The following is a 19,322-nucleotide window of genomic DNA, read 5'->3' as shown; positions in this document are numbered from 1 at the left end:
GATTCAAGTGCTGCCTGAAAAGTATCAAATTTATATGCATTTAGTAAAAGGCCGGTATTTTACTTATTGCAAAAGCTGATTCTGTTTTTTGAGCAGATCTTAACCTTGGAAGAAATTTTTCCTCTTATATGTTTCATGTCTAAGATTCAAAGATCACCTTGCTGCCTCCCTCAAACCTGCCTGAGCTTTTTTTTTTTTTGACCACTGCACCCAGCAGACCCTGGGCCATGGGCTGCGAGAGGCTTTCATGCTGCGGGTTGTGTGCGCTGGGCTCTCCCAGGGCGGCTGGTATTTGTCTCCTGCTTTGCAGCTGGGGCCAAGTTTTTCTCTGCGTTGAGCTCCCAGGCACTGCCAGCCCTGCAGGTAAATAATACATTTAGAAATACTCTAGGCAAGTTAGATGTTATTGTTACGGCTGGGCCCTTTCCTCCATGCGGTGCTTTGTTACGGTGTTCCTAAACCCTCAGCGCAGCTTTCTGGAGGGCTGCGAGCAGCAGTGCCTTCCCTTCGTGCCCCTGGGATGCGTGGCACAGCCAGGGAAGATGCACTTAAAACACCATGCTGTGTCCCTGTAAGCCAGATGTTCATCACCTGCCTGCTGCTGTAATAAATGATCTCAGTGACAGTGGGACCCAGCACAGGGTGTCAGCATCCCTGCCGGGGGCCAGTGTGCTGGCCGGGGGAGAGCAGCGTTCTGCCTTGTGCCATGGCCTACCCGGCATGCCGGCAGGGCCAACACGTGGTGTGCTGGAGCTGCCAAATTTGAAGCTGCAGCTGCACTGATCTCAGTCCCCCCAAATCAAGTGCTTCTGGGTCACTTTGCAAGCAGGGGTACAGGAGCAGAGGTCATGCATGTCCTGCAGAGTGAGGGAGCCGGGCAAAGCTGCCGTGCAGCTCCCATCCCCGGGGCAGCATGCCGCTTGGCTTGCTGTTACAGCTCTGCGCGTGGAGCTCGGGAGCTGCCCCATGGCCTCCCTGACCTCATGCCCATCTGTGCCCAGGAGGGCTCGTTGCAGAGCCCCACTAGCCTTTGGGCCGTCGTGGCTCACAGCAATGGCCAGCCAGCTCAGCTCCCCAGCACCCGCAGCACCCTCACCACAGCCCCTGCAACCCAGGTTGGGGTCTTCCTGGCACCTCCACCTCTTTGCCCATGGGAATTGCAGTACTTAAGACCCACATAGCAGCCAGATAGCGTCCAGCAGCTTCTCTGGAGGAAAGGAAATATCTGTCCAGAGATGAGTGTAACTGGGAGCTGCCTTGTCACCTCTGACACCCCCAGGCTGTTCCCTTGCATTGTCCCCAGCTGCTGGGGAAAAGCTGAGCATGTGGGAGCTGCCTGAACCCATTTGATAACACATCGTCATGAGTCTGACTATGTTCCTACTAGCAGAGGGAGCAGACCCCATATCCAGTCCACTTCCAGACTACTTTTTTGGAAGTCACCTTTAGGAAAGCATCCACCCACTTGCCAGGAGCAGCCTGCTGCTCCCCCAGCTGGGGCCAGCTGGCTGGTTGTCTGGCTGGGAAGTGGCCGGGATAGCCTCTGCCTGGCTCAGCAAGCAGCTGAAAGGGAGGATTTTATCTCTGTATGGTGAATCCCATCCTCCGAGAGCAGCAGGACAAAGCCAGGGGTTGGAGCACGTCCTGTCGGGCTGAAGAGCTGGATCCTCGCTTTGCAAGCTTCTTCCCGGGGCCGGCGCCGGACAGGCTGTGTGCCCCACGCGCAGCGCGCCCAGCCCGCGCTGATCCCCCAGGAGAGCACGGAAACATCCCCCTTGGCCCCTGCCAGATTATAGTGGAATTAATCACGCTGATTATATGCTACCAAAAAAGGAGGTGCTTTCTCTGTTCAGAGCTGCCTCAGACCTCCTGCTTGTGAGCAGCGGCTTAAAATCATGTCTTGTCTCTGGGTTTTTCAGGAGCTGTAATAATTTTGGATAAAAAGACCAAGAATGACAGCAATCCCAGGCAGCTCAGCCTGCAGAGAAAGTGGGGAGATAACATGTGAGCGTGGGCAGGGAGGTGAATCATGGCTCCAGAGGAGCGGGACGTCATCCCTGGGAAAGACAGGCTGAGCCACAGCAGCTCCACACCCTCTCCTCTATCGCAGGGCCCTGAACAGCGTTTTCGGCTCCCTGTCAAGTCACGCTGTTGCCTGTATCAGTTGGGATTAATGCCCTATGTTTAGTTCTTTCCCCACAGCTCTCAGAATGGGGGGTGTGTGTGTAAGTGTGTGTGTGTGTGTGTATATATATATAATCTTCTACCTTCTAAGGGTCTCAGAACAGCATTTCTATCACCTTTTCATTGCACCTGTCGAGTATTCAGACTAAAGCTAGTCTTGTGTGCATACTGCATCTCAGTTTAATGAGAAAGAATTAATCCTGATTTCATGACTGACAGTCCAAAAATTCCTCTGAGGCATTTTCACTGCAGGGATGAGAACTGCATCTTTCCTCATTTTTTGTCCTGAAATATGACCAGATACCAACCTGAGTCTGCAAAGGTCTCATCAGTCACCATAAGACCACATTAAAGGTTGTAATTCGTAGTGAATTGGTGTTCGAGGGCTCCTAACTGCTTATCTAACTGTCCACACAAAAATACGTGGTTTTGCATGTGCAGCCAGTGTATGCTCCATTATGTGCAGCAAAGGAGATATGGGAAGCTTTGGCAAACATGATAGTGAGAGTATGGGGAGAGCAACTCTCCATAAGCCCCGGGTGGAACAAAGAGGCTGAATATATGGTGCTTCACCCGCCCTTATTTTTAAGGTGCGATTTTGCTGTTTGAAGTCAGCTCCTTCCCAGACTGCGAGCAGCTGGGCTGTAAAGCCAGCCCTGCTTTTAGAGTAAAGATCACAGGGCCCTGAGCGCGAGGCATGCGAGGAATACGACAGCCGGACAGCGAAGTAACTCTGATAGCCCTATAGCCCTACGGAGCAAGGAAGAGATGTGCTGAGAAGGAGTGGAGAGGACTTGGGGAGCCAAGCTATGAGGGAGGCAATAGCTCTGCCTTTCCTAGCACTGGTGAGAGCAGCCCCCCGTGCTGAGGCGAGTAAAGGAGCCCCTTGGACGAGCTGTGCTGTTTGCTGGAGAGGTACGGGAGAAACATTGGGGGTAAAATGTGTCTGGCATGCTGGGCAGGAGCACGCTGCTCAGGGCTGGTGACAGCACAGCGGTGTTCAGCCATCATGTTATTGTCCCTTTGTGCTCCAAAGATGCCTGTGGTGATGCTTTAGGCATACCCCTGAGCTAGGTTTTCAGTGCAGCATGGCGGCAAGCCCATTTTGCAGCACTTGCTGCCTTGCTGCAACACACGAACACGCTCATGTTTGCAAATACACCTGCCCTGTTTCCTTGTGTGGCTAAGTTCAACCTCCACACCTTAGCTGTAAGCACCTGTGCTTTGTTACTTGTTGAAAATCTGGTCTTTTCTCCTTGAGTGTGGGGTTTTTGGGTCGAGTGGGCAGGCTCTGAGTACTGTGTTATGCCAGACAGACTGATTTGATTTTGTTCCTGGACAGGGTCTACTGCTTGAGCTGGGCTGATCTTGCTCAGACGGTGCTCACTGTTGTCTCTTCTTCTCTCCACAGGACGGCTCACGCCAAAGCCAAGGCCGAAGGGTCTGAGCAGGCAGCTCAGGCAGCTAACAACGAATCAGGCATAGCCAGGATGATGGCCAGGGAGCTGTCCCCAGACTTCTACCAGCCAGGTAGGACCAGAGGCATCTTGTAAGAGGGATTTTGCAATTTTCTTGGGGAATCTGTTCAAACACTTCACCCGCTTTATAACTCCGCAAGTTGCCCTTCTCTCTATCCTAAATCCTCTTTTGCACAAGTTCAATCAGGCCCCTGCCCTGGATGATTTTCTGTCCTCCTTACACCAGGGTTTTACCTGCTGGAATACATTACTATAGCCTGGAAGAAAAGCCCACAGTCCCTCAACTTCCCCTTGCATTTCTCCATACACTGAAGCCCCCCCAGCACCAGGCAGGGCAGACAGCGGGCTTGGGTCTATTGGCAGCGCTCCTGTAGATATATCCTTTGTGACTTTTTCTTGGAACAGCTTTGCACATTGACTCACAAGCCCATATCCTGTGAGGCCCCACACCGCACCAGGGTGTGATCAGACTCAGCTAATTAGGGGCTGTAATATCCTATAGGAAAGTTGTTAATGCAAAATACTACTTCCCTGATTCCCTATTTATTTGTTAGCATCACTGCTGATTATTTGGCTGGGAAAACACTTGGGAGGTTCCTTCTGTGAGACCAAGCACTGGGGGTTAGTAGATAGGAAGTGTAATATTAGAAGCAGCATTGTGAATGCCATTACCTTTCCCTAGACTGAGTTAGCTAGAGATATGTTCTTCCTGGAAAGCTTTCCTTTCCAGAGAAGGAAGGTAATAATGGAGCAGAAAACAAGGATCCAAGTGCCTACATTTTCATCCTGTCTTTCTTATTATCCGGCTCTGTTACCTGGAACAAGTGCCCTGTGGCTGCTGAGGCAGGATCACAAGGGACCATCACAGTGGCAAAACTGGGGGTAGAAGCCAAAGGTTGACCCCTGCTCAGCAAAACCTCCCGCCTCCTCCTGCTCTGATTTCAGTGCCTCTGGGTCTGCAGTACTACACCCCAGCACAGCGCATGCAGTGGGAAAGGGGAACGGCTCACAGCCGGTGCTTGGCCGGGGAGAGTCATGCTGAGAGATTTGCCTAAATTCCCTGCACTCCCACCTTGCCCTGCACCTACTAGCTGGGGAGACGTCATGCTGAAGGGCTGCCCGCTGCTCCCCACTGCCCAGCAAGGCCCATTGGAGCTGGCTTTGAGTGGGGAAACACCACAGCACCCAGGCATGGGCCTGAGCCAGCATGTGGCACTTCATTTAACAATAGCTGAACGTCGCTTGATCCTGACATAAGCCCCCCAGCTGCCACTCACAGCTCCACATTCACCCTTTGCACACTGGGATATTAATAGCACAGAAGCAAAGGAAACTGGAATTCCTGATGGGAGGTTTTGACATCTAGCTAGATTATTTTTTCCACCCATGGCAACTGAATGAGACAATTGCAATGGTCTCTGCAAAATGCCTGAAGCAGCCTGGCCTCTGCTCCTGGCCCCTTGGATGCTGAATCGTCTCGCTGCTTTTATGTAGGGCTTTGCTTGGGTCCTGGACTCTCTCAATGGCCTTGTAAGCTGCTGATGCACATTTTTCTTCTATGATTCTTTTAAATCTCTAAATTCCCTAAGTGCACAACAAGGGGAAATGTCTCTTCTTGCACAGCTGCGCTGTCCAGAACCAAACAAACAAAAGTCCACCCTTGGATTTTGCTAGGAGTCGGAGCTGCTGCTCACACAGCCAGGAGAACCTGGCAGTATTCATCAGCCTCATTTCTCCCTGCTATCCCTGAGTTTGGCCCAGGGCAATCTTGCTCAGCAAGCCTCACCTCTCTAACAAGTATTTAGCCCTAGGTTTCATTTAGGATATCAACCCTAATAGCTTAGAGGAAAGGGATGTAAGCCAAAGCCCTTGCTGAAATGTCATGCTGGGAGGTAAAGGTGGGGAGGTGAGGAGGGTCGGGGCTGCGCAGTGGCCTCCAGGCAGTTGGGTTTTTCTGGTGTGAATTATTCAGGAGAAGAAAGCAGCAGGAGAGAGCAAGGAGCCTGGAGCTGCAGGCAGCCTATTTTGAGGAGTCTGAACAACTGTTGAAATGGCTTCCAAATAATCCACTTGCAGCCAGAAATAAATGGCCCTGAATGGGTCACCTGCTGATTGACAGGAGCGTGCAGGCAGGACAGAGCAGCTAAAATCAGTGCGCTCTTTCTCCCCACTGCCCTCTCCAAGCAGAGGCATTGCCTGCATGGGCAGGAGGTAGCAATGTGCAAATCACACTGCTGATTTATTAGAGGGAAAGGAGAACCGATCCCGATTTCCTGCCCAGGCTCAAGTCTGCATCAGTCCTTGGCGTGGAGGAGATGAGGGGAGAAACTGTGAGGTAGCTGGGGATGGTGCGGTTCCAGGGTCTGTGCTGTTCAGGAGCACAGAGCAAGTCCTGTACGTCTGCACCCCTCAGCGACGCTTGGATTCAGAAGAATGCAGCCAAGGCCACTTTCAAAAGCAGGTGCTTTGCTTTCAAGCAAGCTGCTTTGCGACCTCGTGCTGCCCATAAGGAGCATGCTCTTTTTGTTCTCACTTGCTCTGAGCATCACAGTGACACGCAGGCCCCCTGTCCCAGCATGCAGAGCACTGTGCAGGTTTGTTATTGTGAAAGATATTCCCAGTTGTTCAGTGGTGGATTTTACTCAGCCAGCCACCCAGCATGATGGATATCTTTGGTGTCAGGCTCTGGCTGACTTCCCCAGACCCTAGCTGGGCTTCAGTTTGCTTTGCAGACATGGCCTAAGGTTACCAAAAAGTAAAGATTTAATAGGTGAATAAGAATTGATAGGTGAATAATTGAAGTGAGGGCAACATTGCTGAGAGCTGACAAGTCAGCGTGGGAGATAAGGCCAGAATGAAAGCTGATGCCCTGAATCACCTTGTGTGATGGTGCCAGGGGATTTTGTTGCTGTTGCGGGTTTCAGTGCAGAAAGGAGAGCTGTGCAACTGCCAGTCCTGCTCCGTGCATGAGAAACACGTTTTTCCCATCGAGAGGGATGACAGGTAGATCATTTGAGGATACCAGCCTTTCCTGAGGAGACAGGGCAACCCCCGTATCACTTATGAAGTCGCCATGCTATTAGACACCAAAGCAGCTACATGGAAGAGTTTCCCAGCCATTAAAAAAAAAACTTGGATGGGAGCTGGATCCTCTTCAGCCCTGGGGTAACCCATCTGTGTGACCGCAAAAAGCTGAGCTGCAGATTTTCACTGTTTCTTTACCCTCTTCTGGAGCTCCCTGCCTGCTCCTTCGGCTCTTCCCAGCCGGACAGCACACGGTGGGGCTCAGAGCCTCTGGCTGCTCCTGGAGGAAATCCCTCCTGGAAGCAGGCTCTGGTTTGGGAGCACCTCCTCTCCCAGCCTCCAGCCTGGACTCTCTCGCAGTCGTCCCCAAACCCATTGGGGCTGGGGCACAGCTCCCAAAGGCATGATGGTGGCATGGAGCTGGAGCGGCCTGCTGTCCCTCCGGCTCCCGGGGCAGCTCCTCACACCAACCCCTCTCTCCGCAGGCCCCGAGTACCAGAAGCGGAAGCTGCTGCAGGAGATCATGGAGAATGCGGAGCACACCGTCAACATGGAGGAGGAGGCACCGCGGCCCGAGGGTGCCCCGCCACCCCCCACGCCCCCTGAGAGCCCCCAGCTCCATGAGCAGGACGAGGCTCACCGCCGCGCCAGCCCGGCCCCCAGCCCCGCCGCCACCCCCCCCGAGGCCAAGCGGGCCAAGGCAGCCCCCCACCAGGACGGCACCCTCCGTCCGGGCAGCTGGGCCGAGGCGGGCAGCCGGGCGGGCGGCGGGAGCCCCGCACCTCCCGAGGGCGAGGGCCGGCCAGCCTCGCGGGGCTGGGGGCGTCCCGCCGAGCAGATGGAGATCGGGCCGCTGCAGAGGATGGCGCGTGAGCCCGACGTCGAGCTCTTCAAGGGCTACCACAGCTACGCCGTCCGGACATCCTCGGTCTCCCCCGCCGCGGACTATGAGGAGGAGCCGCTCCCCGAGCTCGAGCTGCCCTCCCCTGAGCCCCGAGGGAACCCCCAGCGCCGGGGGGGCACCCCCGCCCCACCGCAGGAGCGGGAGGAGAAGCCGGTGGCCAGGGCGGAGGCCAAGCCGGAGCCGCCCCGGCCCAAGGAGCCGAAGCAGCACCCCAGCCCCGAGCGCAGGGCTGCGGGCCGGGCTGAGCCCACCACCGACAGGAAGACTGAGGCCAGGGCGCCGGGGCGGACGGAGCCCAAGGCGGGGGCCAAGCGGGGCCCAGCCCCAGCAGCGGCAGTGGCAGCGGTGCAGGAGGCAGAGGAGTGCGAAGAGGTGATGTGAGGGCGGCCCGGGAGGCACCCCTGGGAGCCATCTTTGCCTTTTTTTTGTTGTTCATTTTTCCACAGGAGGTCAGAAAGGGCCCAGAGGGATGCAGAGCCCATGGCCTCGGGGCTGCAGTGGGCCCCGAGTGGCGCCCAGAGGCTCTTCTCGGGATCCCAAAGCCTGCTGAAGGAGGGTCTTGGTTTCCCCTCTCCTGCTGCCTTCCCAGCCCGCCCTGCCCCGGCTGCTGGGCCTGGCGTTCATAACCCCGTTACTTTAACTTCCTCTCTATGCTCTTCGCCATGCCCGTATTTCAAAATTTGAGGAAAACAGGCATCTTCTGATTCATTTTCTACACTTTTCTCCCCTTCTTTTCCCACCCCTTCACCAGCCAACATGCATCTGGAAAGTTGGGGGCAAAATGTAGGACAGGGAAGAAAAAGCTGAGTGGGGTTTCTTTTTTACTTGTTAACCCTTTTGCGGTAGGGGCACCTCCTGAGCTGAACTGTGCTATTGAATCACCAGCTGATTTTCCAGGTTTCAAATCCAGTCACTGAAATTCACTTTTGCTGTTAGCAAATACAGCTGTAAACCCAGACATTTTATTAGCCCCCTGCTTCTCATCTTGCAGCCCTTTGGATGTGAACGGTTCCAGTGCGACTTTAGAAAAGCACAGCTTGGAAATATTTTGGTCTGAAATTAGAGCAATCTCATATGGATGCGTTTGTTTGTGTTAAAAATGGCAACTTTACAAATGTGGGCGATGTGGGTGGAGAAAGGGTTTGGGAGGAGCAGCTTGACATGGGCTTGGCAGTTGGTGTGCCTGTGGTTGGGGTCTCCTTTAATCTGCTTTAGCCTCAGAAAAAGGCTGATTTAGTCTCCTTACAAGGAGTTTTCAGGGGAGAAATAGGAATAGGGATTGATAGATATTCAACTAGTTTGAAATTCAGGCTGGTTGTTAAGTGCCAGGTTTATGTGCATTGGGAGGGGATGATTCTGGTGTTTTTGAATAGCAGAATTAAGCTGAATCTGTCTTCTCACCTGGAATTGTGGTGTATAATACTCTGTTTTGGGTTTTTCCTTCAGGGACCTAACACAATCGTGATCTGTATGGTCATCTTATTGAACATTGGTCTGGCCATCCTATTTGTACATTTTTTGACATGATGTGCCCCTCGGACAAGGTAAGACAAGCCATGAGATTATATCCTCATTTTGTAGGCTTCACTGTGGACATTTTAGGGTTGACTGGCTTTGCTGCCAACACAAATCATTCACTGATGGATGCCCTGGTGCTGAAAATGCATCGATAGATGCAGTTGCCTTGCACGGAGCATTGAAATTCTCAGTAACCCCTTGTCTGTTCAAAGAGTGATTTGTGGAGTAATTTCAGTCGATAGTTCTCTAGTCTTTTCAAAAAATCATTTCCTCATGAACTGTGTTGATTGGATGCAATCCCACAGTATAGTTTTGCCTTCCCAGTTGGATGGACATGAATCATGGACATTTCCAGTGCAAGAATGTGCGATGTTAAATTTGAAATTTGTTTTCTGCAAATAAGCTGCAAGAAACACTTTCAGTTTGCTGTTCTGTGGTCACTGCTGCCAGTTACCTTGTGTGTTGCAATATTTCTTGGCGCTCAGCCCAGCAAGAGGCAGGAACACAAAGAAAATGTGAAACTCTGAAGTTTGCAGCTCTAATTGCACCAGTGCTAGTTTGGCTGCTGTTGTTAGGTAGTTGTGTTACCAAAGGTAAATATGACCTGAGATGTGTATCTGACTAAGGTTAAACTGGAGTTCACTCAGGTCTTCCACTTGAATTGGGATGAGGGTTTGCTTTTGGATTTGGTGGCAATAAAATCTTGTGAGGTTACTTGTGCCTGTGGGGTTCCTGCATACAGGAATGCATCATGGGTTTGCACAAGATTTCTCTTGCCTTGGGCTCAAATACTGCAAAAAAACCCATCAAGGCTGAACCTGACCCTTGGGCCTCACGTGAACATAATGTGAGAGGCACCTCCCAAGCCTCCATGAGGGTATCGGGATACCTTCCCAGGGCCTCCTGGGGGATAAAACTGCTCCACCGGGCACTGCTTTCTGTGCTGCTATTAGTCCCCACTCAGCCTGCACAGGTGAAAGCCTTGCAGACAGCCGCAATTACATGTTGGTCATGTGTTTTGCTCCCCCTTGACTCTCCCGTTCATCTGTGTCTGGGACAGGCGTTGCTGCTGATGGAGACCACGGACCTTGGCGGGGATTAAATCTCAGCCACCTGGAAACACCTAAGAGGAGGACTTGAGATCCCAAGGTTGCACTGCAAACATCAACCTTAAACGAAAGTGCCTGAAGATCAGTTCAGTCTCCCTGCTCCCAGGCTGTGGCTGGCCTCTACAATCTACCGAGGAAAAGCCAGGGTTTCTGCAATTCAGCCTCCTTCTCTTCTTTGTATAAAATAGCAGTTGCCTTAAATTGTTCTCACCAAAGCCATCAACTGTCCTGTCATGCCAGGGATGAGGGATTTATCTGTAGCTGTAGGAAAACGAGTGAGAAGGTCTCATGTGTGCACACTGATGTGTTTTATAACTCCCTTGGTTGACTCAGAGATTTCCCAAAGAATATCATCCATGGTGTGGAGATGAAGCAATACACAGCAACCAAAATGACTCATGGGAACTGCACCATGGCTAGGTGGACAGCATTGTCCTCCATGCTCAGAAGTCATCCAAAGGGACGAACACAAATTCTTTCCTTTCCCTGTTGCCTGGAGTCATTTTCCATGTATGGAGGACTGAGAGGGGAGCAAGTTGAAATTGGGCTTGTTGAAGCGTAACCAGAGTCCTGCCCATGCCTGCCAATGCGCCACGGACAGGGGCCGCGGGGTGGGGTGCGAGGGGCTGTCTGATCCAAGGCTGTTTGTGTGTGCGGGGGGTGCTGCAGGTGGAAATGGTGCCCATTTCGGGACCAGGCACAGTCCGAGCACTCTCCTGCCACTAGCAATGCTCTGCACAGAAGTGTCTTGCAGTGGGAGACTTCCTGCTGTAACGGGAAAGGAAATAGGTGTGCTGAACTTGTCCCTTTACCCCCTTTTTCTGTGAAAATGGTGTGAGTTACAACGAAAAGGAGGTACTGACTGAAAAATACCTCCGTACGCCTGCAGGTTCCTCCCCTTGGTGCTCCGGGCTGCAGGGGGACTCCTGTGCTCTTTCATTGCAACAGACTGAACAGACTTTCCAGCCAGAGAATGCAGGGTGGCTGTTGTGGGAGAGGTTACATTATTCCCGGAAGGAAAAAGGTGCAGAGACCTGAGTGACACCAGTGTATTTGGGTGTTAGGGTCAAAAATACGCAGCAGCCAGGCTTTCAGCAGTGGTAGAGTACAGAGGGGCAATTCAAGTTCTTCTTGTGTGCGAGGCTTAGAGGCCTGGGCAATTTGCACCGATTCTTCCCAAAGCTGTGACAGAGAGTGACCTCTGGAAGGAGATGTTTCCACCATGATCTGCTCTGATCCTTAGCAGTGCGAGCTTAGAAAGTCAGCACAGATGAAGTTACAGTTTAGTGTGAGGCTGAGTGCTTGGACATGTTTCTTCCTTCTTTTAAGAGCAATATGTATTTTCTATCCCTTTTTAAGATAATCGGAAATGTTATTTATAGTCGGTTGTGCACCTCTGTGTATCCTGAAGTCCCGCAGCACAGGACTGGGTGGAAAAACCTGAGGGACTGGAAAGAGTGGGGAAATGATGGTTAAGGAAAAAAACAGATGCCCAGTCTGTTCCAACGGTCAATCTGAAAGGATTTCGGAGACGGGGTGGCAGACAGGCAGGGGTTTGCACTGACTGGAGACACAGGGCAAAACCTGCATAATTTATCTGCTCTAATTATGGCATAAGAGAGTGAGAATAATTCAGTACTTTTCTTTGTGAACCAAGTTTATTTTTTAACCTTATTCAGCTCAGGAACGTTGCCACAGTAGCAAATACGTGGTGTTAACTGTGGGAGAAGTGAATGTGATCCCTTTCTAAAAGCCATGTGGCTGTACCAGTCCTGAGAAAGCTGTGCAGCATCATCTACACTTCCACAGAGCATAGTTTAGTAGCAATTTGCTTCGTTTCTTTTCTTCTTTTCTTAAGTATAAATGTATTGTGAACCCCAGGCTCTGCTGCCTTCGACATTTTATCTCCGTTTCCTGGCATTCACTTGCCAGCTCTGCAGTTTCAATATGCCAACTGCTTTTATTAACCACCAAGACAATTTCCGTTGAGAGACCTGAGGGGCTTTTATTTATCACTAAGCACAAAAATGGATCTTTTTCAACAGTGCTAAGGTAATTCCCCCCCCCCCCCCAATTTTTTATGCATGTGATATGCACTTGCTAATGTCCTTTCCTCCTAGTAACCTTCTGAGCAAAGTAGGTAGATTTGCTTTTATGTGATGTATAAATATATCCATATTGCACTGAGATATGGATATATATACATATATATATAGCCCCTTAGGGATTTCGTTTTCTTAGATGCAAAATAACAGATTTACCTCAAACTGCATGCTTTCAAAACTGACTAGGATATTGTGTTATACTTTTCAGGTCTTACAAAGATGCAGATACCTTTCACTCTTCACACAAAAATACCTTCATCACAGATTTTGCAAGCTGTTTACTACAATCTGTGTACTACTGTCTGGAGTTTTCTGTCGGTTGTTCTGCTGGATTACGTGCAATAATAAACAGTTATCTGCTCACTGTATCCATGTGGACCTTTGCGGGGGAATCTCCAGGTTTCTTTCTGGATTAACGCACTCATTCCAGTCTTACAGGAGAGCTCATCAACGTGTAATGCAGGATTTGCATGGTGGCATCTGAATGGGTTTTGGCTTTTCCCTAATACCTATTTAAAAATCTGTGGGTTTGTTGATGGGGGGGTTCTTTGCAAAGATAATTGTTTTCATTTACTGCTTCTTGACAGTTTGGTGCTAGATGTTTGAGGACACCTCCAGCTCTCCGAGCAAGCTCTGTGTGCCACTGTCATGCTAGCCTCTGCCAGAGGTTGCATGGGACCAGGAGGAAAGGTGGCTCGCTGGCCCAGAGCCTGCCTGGGCAATGCTGACAGGTTCCTTCGCTGCCTCCCGACCCCAGGGCTGCTGCCAAGTTTCTTCCAAGCTGTGTGTCCCTGCCTGCTTCTCCGCCACCACGGTCCTCCTGGGTTTGGAGAGGAGTGATTCTCCTCCACCTGTGGCCGTCCTCTCGCTCAGCCTCTTGAAACGGCTGAAGTGAGAGGAAAACCAGGTGCGAGGGACGGAGAAATGGCAGCCGGGGGAAGAGTGATTTACAGGGGCGGATGGGAGAGCAGAGCCAGGGGCAGCGCAGACCGGGGGCCCGAGGAATCCAGAGTAGCCGAAACCTTCAATCCCTTTTCTATTTCTGTAGTGTCTCACATGAGCAAAGCCGGGCTGTGCAGAGGGGCTGGCGGGATGCAGGCTCAGCCTCTGTGGGCAGCAGGGGCTCCCCTGGCTTCCGCAGGACACAAGGGTCTTGCAGCAGAAGATTTCATGTTCTGGTGGAGACTTAAGGAGCTGAGTTCGGTGAAATGATGGCTTTACTCTCGTCTGGGCTTGTTTTGCTTCTGGTATGGGAGCAACCAGCAGTGTCTCATTCATCCAGGGAGGAGGCTAGGGGCAGCCGTGTAACCAGAGCCCTTTACACCTCATAAATCTCAGGCTGATGAATGGAGCAGATCTTTGGCCCATGTGTGGCAGAGGCAGCAGGGAGGGAGGAGGGTCTGCTGCTAAAGCAATGACGTATTGTTTCAAAAATATTAATAAAGGCAAAATGAAAAGCCTGCCCCTTCCCCAGGGTAGGGGGAACAGTGCTGGGTCTCTGCTTTGGGAGCTGCTGGTTTCAGGGGTAATGTTCCGCACAAGTCTCCTGGCTGAGTGTCCCCAGCTGCGGGCAGGGAGGTGTCCGATACTTGAGAAGCGGGATAAAGGCACTGGCCTGATCCTGTGACTGAAGAGCAGCAGCCTTAGCCTCCATCCGTGGGAGGGAAGGTGCAACCTGAGCCCCGGTGTCCTTTGAGAGTGACCTGCCCAGGCAGCCCGGGGACAGCCGTGCTGCCCTCCACTGTCCTTGCGGGGTGTCGAGGCTCTCAGGAGCAACCCCCTCCCTTGGCCTTCATCTTCGCACGGGAGAAAGGGCCAGAGCTGGAGCCATGGTGGCCCCGGCAGCAAGTGGGTGCTGGGAAGCACAGAGGGGTTACTGTGCTCCTTTCTGGCCCCGGAGCTGGGAACGGGGCTGGCTCCATGCCACCATCCTTTGCTCTGGGACCCTTCCTGGAAGAAGCCAAAGTGAGTCCCAGGATCATTAATGCATCAGGGAATAGCCACTTTTAGTGACTCCAGCAAAATGTTTTCCCACGCCTGGCCACAGCTTAGCCCCCAGCCCCGGCTCTGAAAGCGCTGGCTTTCCCCTCCCACCCAGCCAAGCCAAGGGCGCACCATGCCCAGCTCGGGACCTGCAGCAAGGGGCACCACGGTGGCCACCCACTCCTGTCCTCTTCTGTCAGAAACGTTGGCACTGCATGGCTGGAAAAAGTTGCTTTTTATTTCCTCTGAGCATCCACCCACACTGTGCCCACGAGGACAGGCAGGATCAGCCAGCACAGGAGGACAATATGCCCTTGCTGACTGTCTCAAAATTATATTAGCACCGGGACCACCCCAGGACCTTCTCCTTGAGAGGGGAAAGCTTTTAAAGGCTCCCTGGCTAGTGGTTTCAGGCATTCCCTTTGGAGGAGTAGCGAGCAGCCATCGGTGCACTTGCAGCATCCCCTGTCTCTATAGAAACAGCGCACTCAGAGCATAATTCACGAGGTGGTTATTAAAGAAAATTCAGCAATTATAAAACACAGATTGTCCTTAATACTTCTGCCCATCACTCACGGCACAGGGGACCTGTGGCGTTGCAGCCACGTTCCCTCCCTCAGGCAGTAGCTGGGAAAGTGCCCCTGATTTGGGACCCAGGCGATGCCAGCAATGCCCTCCCATCAGGGTCTGCATCTGGCAGGGCAGAAATGGTCAGGGCTGGTTAACTGCTAAACTGAAGGTATTCTGGTAAATCAGAGTCAGTCCTGCGGGACTGGCAAGCTTTGATCCGTTGTGTGTCGTAGCGCGCTCCCCAAACTGGATGCCTTGGTTTGAAGAGTGCTGAGGAGCAACCTCTGAGCGAGCAGAGAGGAGGCAGGTCCCAGGGCAGCGCTGGCCAAAGAGCCCTCCAGAGGCCTTAGGAAACACAGATTACAAAATAAACAAATAACTGCTGGGTGATTACATTAATATTGCTGTAGGGCTATCCCCCAGGCTTTATTAGCAGCTCCTTAATTGGGGCCTGCTTGAACTAATTAGTTCGAAGAAGCAGCCAGGGGCCAGACCAGCTTGAAAAGGGGCTGTGTCTAATTCATTCCCTAACGGGTGGTCTGCCCTCTCTTGTGGCTCTGAAAAATTTAAGCAGTTGCTCAGCATCCTCTTCAGTGACCCAAGTATTACTAATTTAAAGGTACCACAATTTTAATTTTAGTAATGTGCTTTCTGCAGGATTGTACCACAGGGTGAAAGCCAAGCTCTAATAGCCTGCTCGGGTTGCAGGGAGGTGCCGGGTGCCCTCGTGGCCTTTTCCTCCATTTTTTTTAGGGAACTGCTGGTGGTGTGTGGGTTACTCTCTAACGTGGCCCTGGGACAGCGTGGCTCTCAGGGCACTGACCAGAATCACAGGGGAGAGGCTCTCCCAAAGAGCCATCAGCACGGATGTGCTCTCTTCCAGCACAGGCTGGCATGGATGCCCAGTTTCCCCCCTGAAAGTACCTTTTCCACCACCCAAATCTAGAGACAAGGTAAGAAGACAACCTGACTAGGGCTTAAACTGAAGATTTTGGTAAGTTATTTAAACTTCTGTGTTTTGCACGCGTAAATAACCCTTGCTGGGGAGCCATCCGTGCACTGCATAGAGGTGATTACTGTGTGACCTCTATCACCAATGCATTGGGACCAGCCAGATTGAGGTAAACATGCTGGATGTGGTGTCTCCTAAACAGAAAGTCTCTGACGAATGCCGTGAGCTTCAGCCAACCTGTGGTTCTCCAGGCCCATAAATCTCACTCACCCCTCTCCCACCAGCCCTTCCCCAAACCACTGCCTCCTCCGTCCCCCTCTCTGCCCTGCTCACGAATTCATCCCCCTCCCCTGGGCGCTGTGGCAGTGTCAGGTCCCCTCTCTCCTGCCAGGAGACTGTTTGCTTGTAATCAAAGAAAGCAGATGGCATTTTACCAGGTTAACAAGCACTGGAAGGGCAGGGTTTAGAAATAATGAGCTTTGATTAAGAAACTAACAGGTTAGATCAAATTGAGGAGCAGCTTCAATGGGGTAAATTATTCAGGAGTAATGGATTCTCTATTTGGTGGGATATTTATAAACTTGCAGCCTACACTCATGCTGTTGAGACCAAATAAATGCTGAGGGTAAAATACAGCTTCAGACTTTATGACGGGGCTGGGGTGTTGCAGGGCCCAAGGTAATCTTAGGCTCAAGCTTGAAGGGGACTCTCTGATTTCTTATAAGGAATGAAGGTTTTCATTCAGACCCTGGATATCCAGAGGAAGTTGTGGTCATGAGTTATTTCTTTTAATTCCTTTCTGCTGGTGATTTATTTCCTGACAGCATGCAGCTGCCTGTCCTTTCAACCAGCATCTCCTTAGCAAGCTGAGTGCTGACCTTCCACCTCCACTTCCACCTAAAACTCTCTCAAGTCCTCCTAACATGTCAGAATACGTGCCGGGAGAAGGAGCAGGAACTCATTCCTCATCTACAGAGTTTAATGCTCTGGTGCATTTGATGGAGATCTCGTGGTGCCGGTGGGATTTATCTGCCAATTAGTTCTCAGGAAAAAACAAAGGGTCATGCAGTACTTGGCAGATAAGGGCAGAAAGGGGAGAAGAGAACTGGGTTTTAATTGAATCCCAACTATGTTGAACAAAAATTTCAGAATCATCAATTAGCTGTTGGCCTGGGGCTGAAATTTAATTAAGAGAAAAGTGCCTTTAGGATGCCTCTGTCTGGGGGGAAAAAAGCATAAAGAGGAACAGTGAAGACTGGAAATGTGATGGGGATGGAAAAGATCCTGCTGGAGATGCTTCAGAGTTGAGCTGCTACTTGAGTTTGCAGAGATCAAGGCTGTCTGTCAAACCGCACATCCCGTGCCTGAGAAAAGCCCTAGGTCAGGATGCAGGTGGGTTTCCAAGCTTGGACAGTAAATCCTCTTCCCGCGTGGCATCAGGGCAAAGCTGGCTTTCCTGCTGCTCTCTGCACCCACAGCCACAGGTGAAGGGCGGGGGAACATAGGACAACCTGTCCCTGAGCAGATGCTCCCTGTGCCCCAGGGAGACACCACCCTCCATAGCCCCCAGCCCTGCAGCACCAAGGGTGGCTGGGCTCTGCTTTGCTGTCACGATCTAGTTACTGTACCAAAGCAAACAGCACGGGGGTGCAGAGTCCCAGTCCCGGCTCTTCCTCCTCTCCCACCCCACTGTGCTTGCAGGGTGTTACCAATTTACTGCACTGCTAAGAAAGGTTAATTTGCTCCTCTCTTCCTTCCTTGCCATCCCCCATCCCCTTATAGCTGTACAGCTGTATGGCTGGAGAGCAGGGAGGGAAAGAGGATGGGATGGGATGGGATGGGATGGGATGGGATGGGATGGGATGGGATGCTGCTGGCTGTGTGTCTCTGGCTGTCGGGGCTGGCTATGGCCTGTGTGCACCCAAAGGTGCCTGTGAGCTCAGGGCCCTGTGCCCCAGGGAGCTGGAAGCCACAGTTGGCTGTGAAGATGAAGAAAATTAATTCCTGTGCTGGCTAGACAGGGCATGGAGTGGCTTAGGGGGAAGAAGCTGTTATGTTTTGAGGAGATAAATCTGATGCATTGGAAGAAGGACTCATTATCACAAGAGCCCAGCTTAGCTCTGGGCTATGCAATAAGTTGTTCCTGTTACTCTCAACCCAGCTCACGTAAGAGCTGACACATCCAAAGGTAAGAGCTGACGCATCCAAACCCCAGCCCTTGATTTCACCACGTCCAGGGGACCAGCAGCCGCCCCGGGGCTCCCCTTCCTCCTCCTCCGCCTTACCTGTGTGTTACTTCAAAGCACCCTGGTCCTTACTGCTCTGGTTTGTCTGCAGATACTTTTATCAATGGCTTGTTCTGCGCTGCTAAGGAAAAAGTTGTTCCAAGGGGGCCGGGGGGGGGCGGGGCAGGAATCTGTACTAGAAAAAAAGATTGTTGCAAGCAAATTGTTTCATTTCCTGGTTTCTTTTGCTAAGTGAAACAATTTTCTCACATCGTAGCAAAACCACTTCCATTTTCTTCAAGAAGCAAATCCCAAATGTCTGTGCAGAACTTCCTTAATAACAATAAAGAGGAACTCTGTTCCTAAATTCCCAATATACACAAAAAAGCGCAAAACTGTAATGAATCCTTAAATTCCGAACACACACACACACACACACACACACACACACACACACACACACACACACACTGTTTCAAATAATTGCAAAAACCAACGTTCTCTTTCCTCACCTTTCAGTTATTTTGGGGGAAAGATAGGTAGTTTTATAACTCACAATATAATAATCATTCATGCAAAGCCACCCTACACCAAAATGAGATCAATCCTGGACAGTTCCCGACACATTGGTGGGAGGTGAGGTCCTGTTCTGACTCGCCCAGAAAAGTGATTTCCCATAGACACAGAATGGTCACTTAACATCTTATGGTCTTAAAAATATCACACCGATCTTTTCCAAAGTGGATGCAAAATTCTAAGATCATTTAACACTATAGTTTGGTGGAAAACGGTGTTGAAGAGTGAGGCTGAATTAGCTGTTCAAAGAATTTTTTACAGTCACTGCAGGGTTACTTGTGTCTGACACTTGTTTTATTTGGCAAGAGCCTTAGCGTTTGCCTCATGCGTAATCTTACATTTTACTCCTAGTCCAGATAGTCTCTTGCAAGTCTGGGGCAAGCGTCCTTGGGCTGGTTTCTTGGATGCCTCAGGTTATGAATATCCACTTTGCTCGTGAGATCATAGCAGCAATGAGTACTGTTAATGTCTTTTAGTCAGTGTGGTACTTATCACAAAATGCTTGGTGGACTTTCACAAATTATTTTCAGGAAATAAGATAATTGCTTCACCTGCCATTGAAATGCAACTGTAGGTGGGACAGAGAGTAACACTGCTTGACAGTATGCAGCTGCACTACACCGGGGCTTACAGGACAAGGCTATAGTATCCAGCTGAAGCAACTAGAGGAATTTGAACAGAAAAGGTAAAATTA

The 19,322-nt window shown here is 51.1% G+C and overlaps 1 protein-coding gene across 1 annotated transcript in view; it reads left to right on the top strand.

The window, feature by feature from the left end:
* Nucleotides 1–12,690, top strand: part of JPH2 (junctophilin 2) — a 33,696-nt gene extending 21,006 nt beyond the window's left edge. The window contains exons 3-6 of the mRNA XM_059827202.1: nt 3,596–3,714; nt 7,172–7,962; nt 9,037–9,134; nt 10,169–12,690. Coding sequence (XP_059683185.1) covers nt 3,596–3,714; nt 7,172–7,962; nt 9,037–9,117 — 991 coding nt within the window. The 3' untranslated portion in view covers nt 9,118–9,134; nt 10,169–12,690. The remainder of the gene's footprint in view (nt 1–3,595; nt 3,715–7,171; nt 7,963–9,036; nt 9,135–10,168) is intronic.
* The last annotated feature ends 6,632 nt before the right edge of the window (nt 12,691–19,322 follow it).

This window comes from Gavia stellata, chromosome 20 (genome assembly GCF_030936135.1).
Source record: "Gavia stellata isolate bGavSte3 chromosome 20, bGavSte3.hap2, whole genome shotgun sequence".
Taxonomy (NCBI): Eukaryota; Metazoa; Chordata; class Aves; order Gaviiformes; family Gaviidae; genus Gavia; species Gavia stellata.
This window is presented reverse-complemented; position numbering and strand designations above follow the sequence as displayed.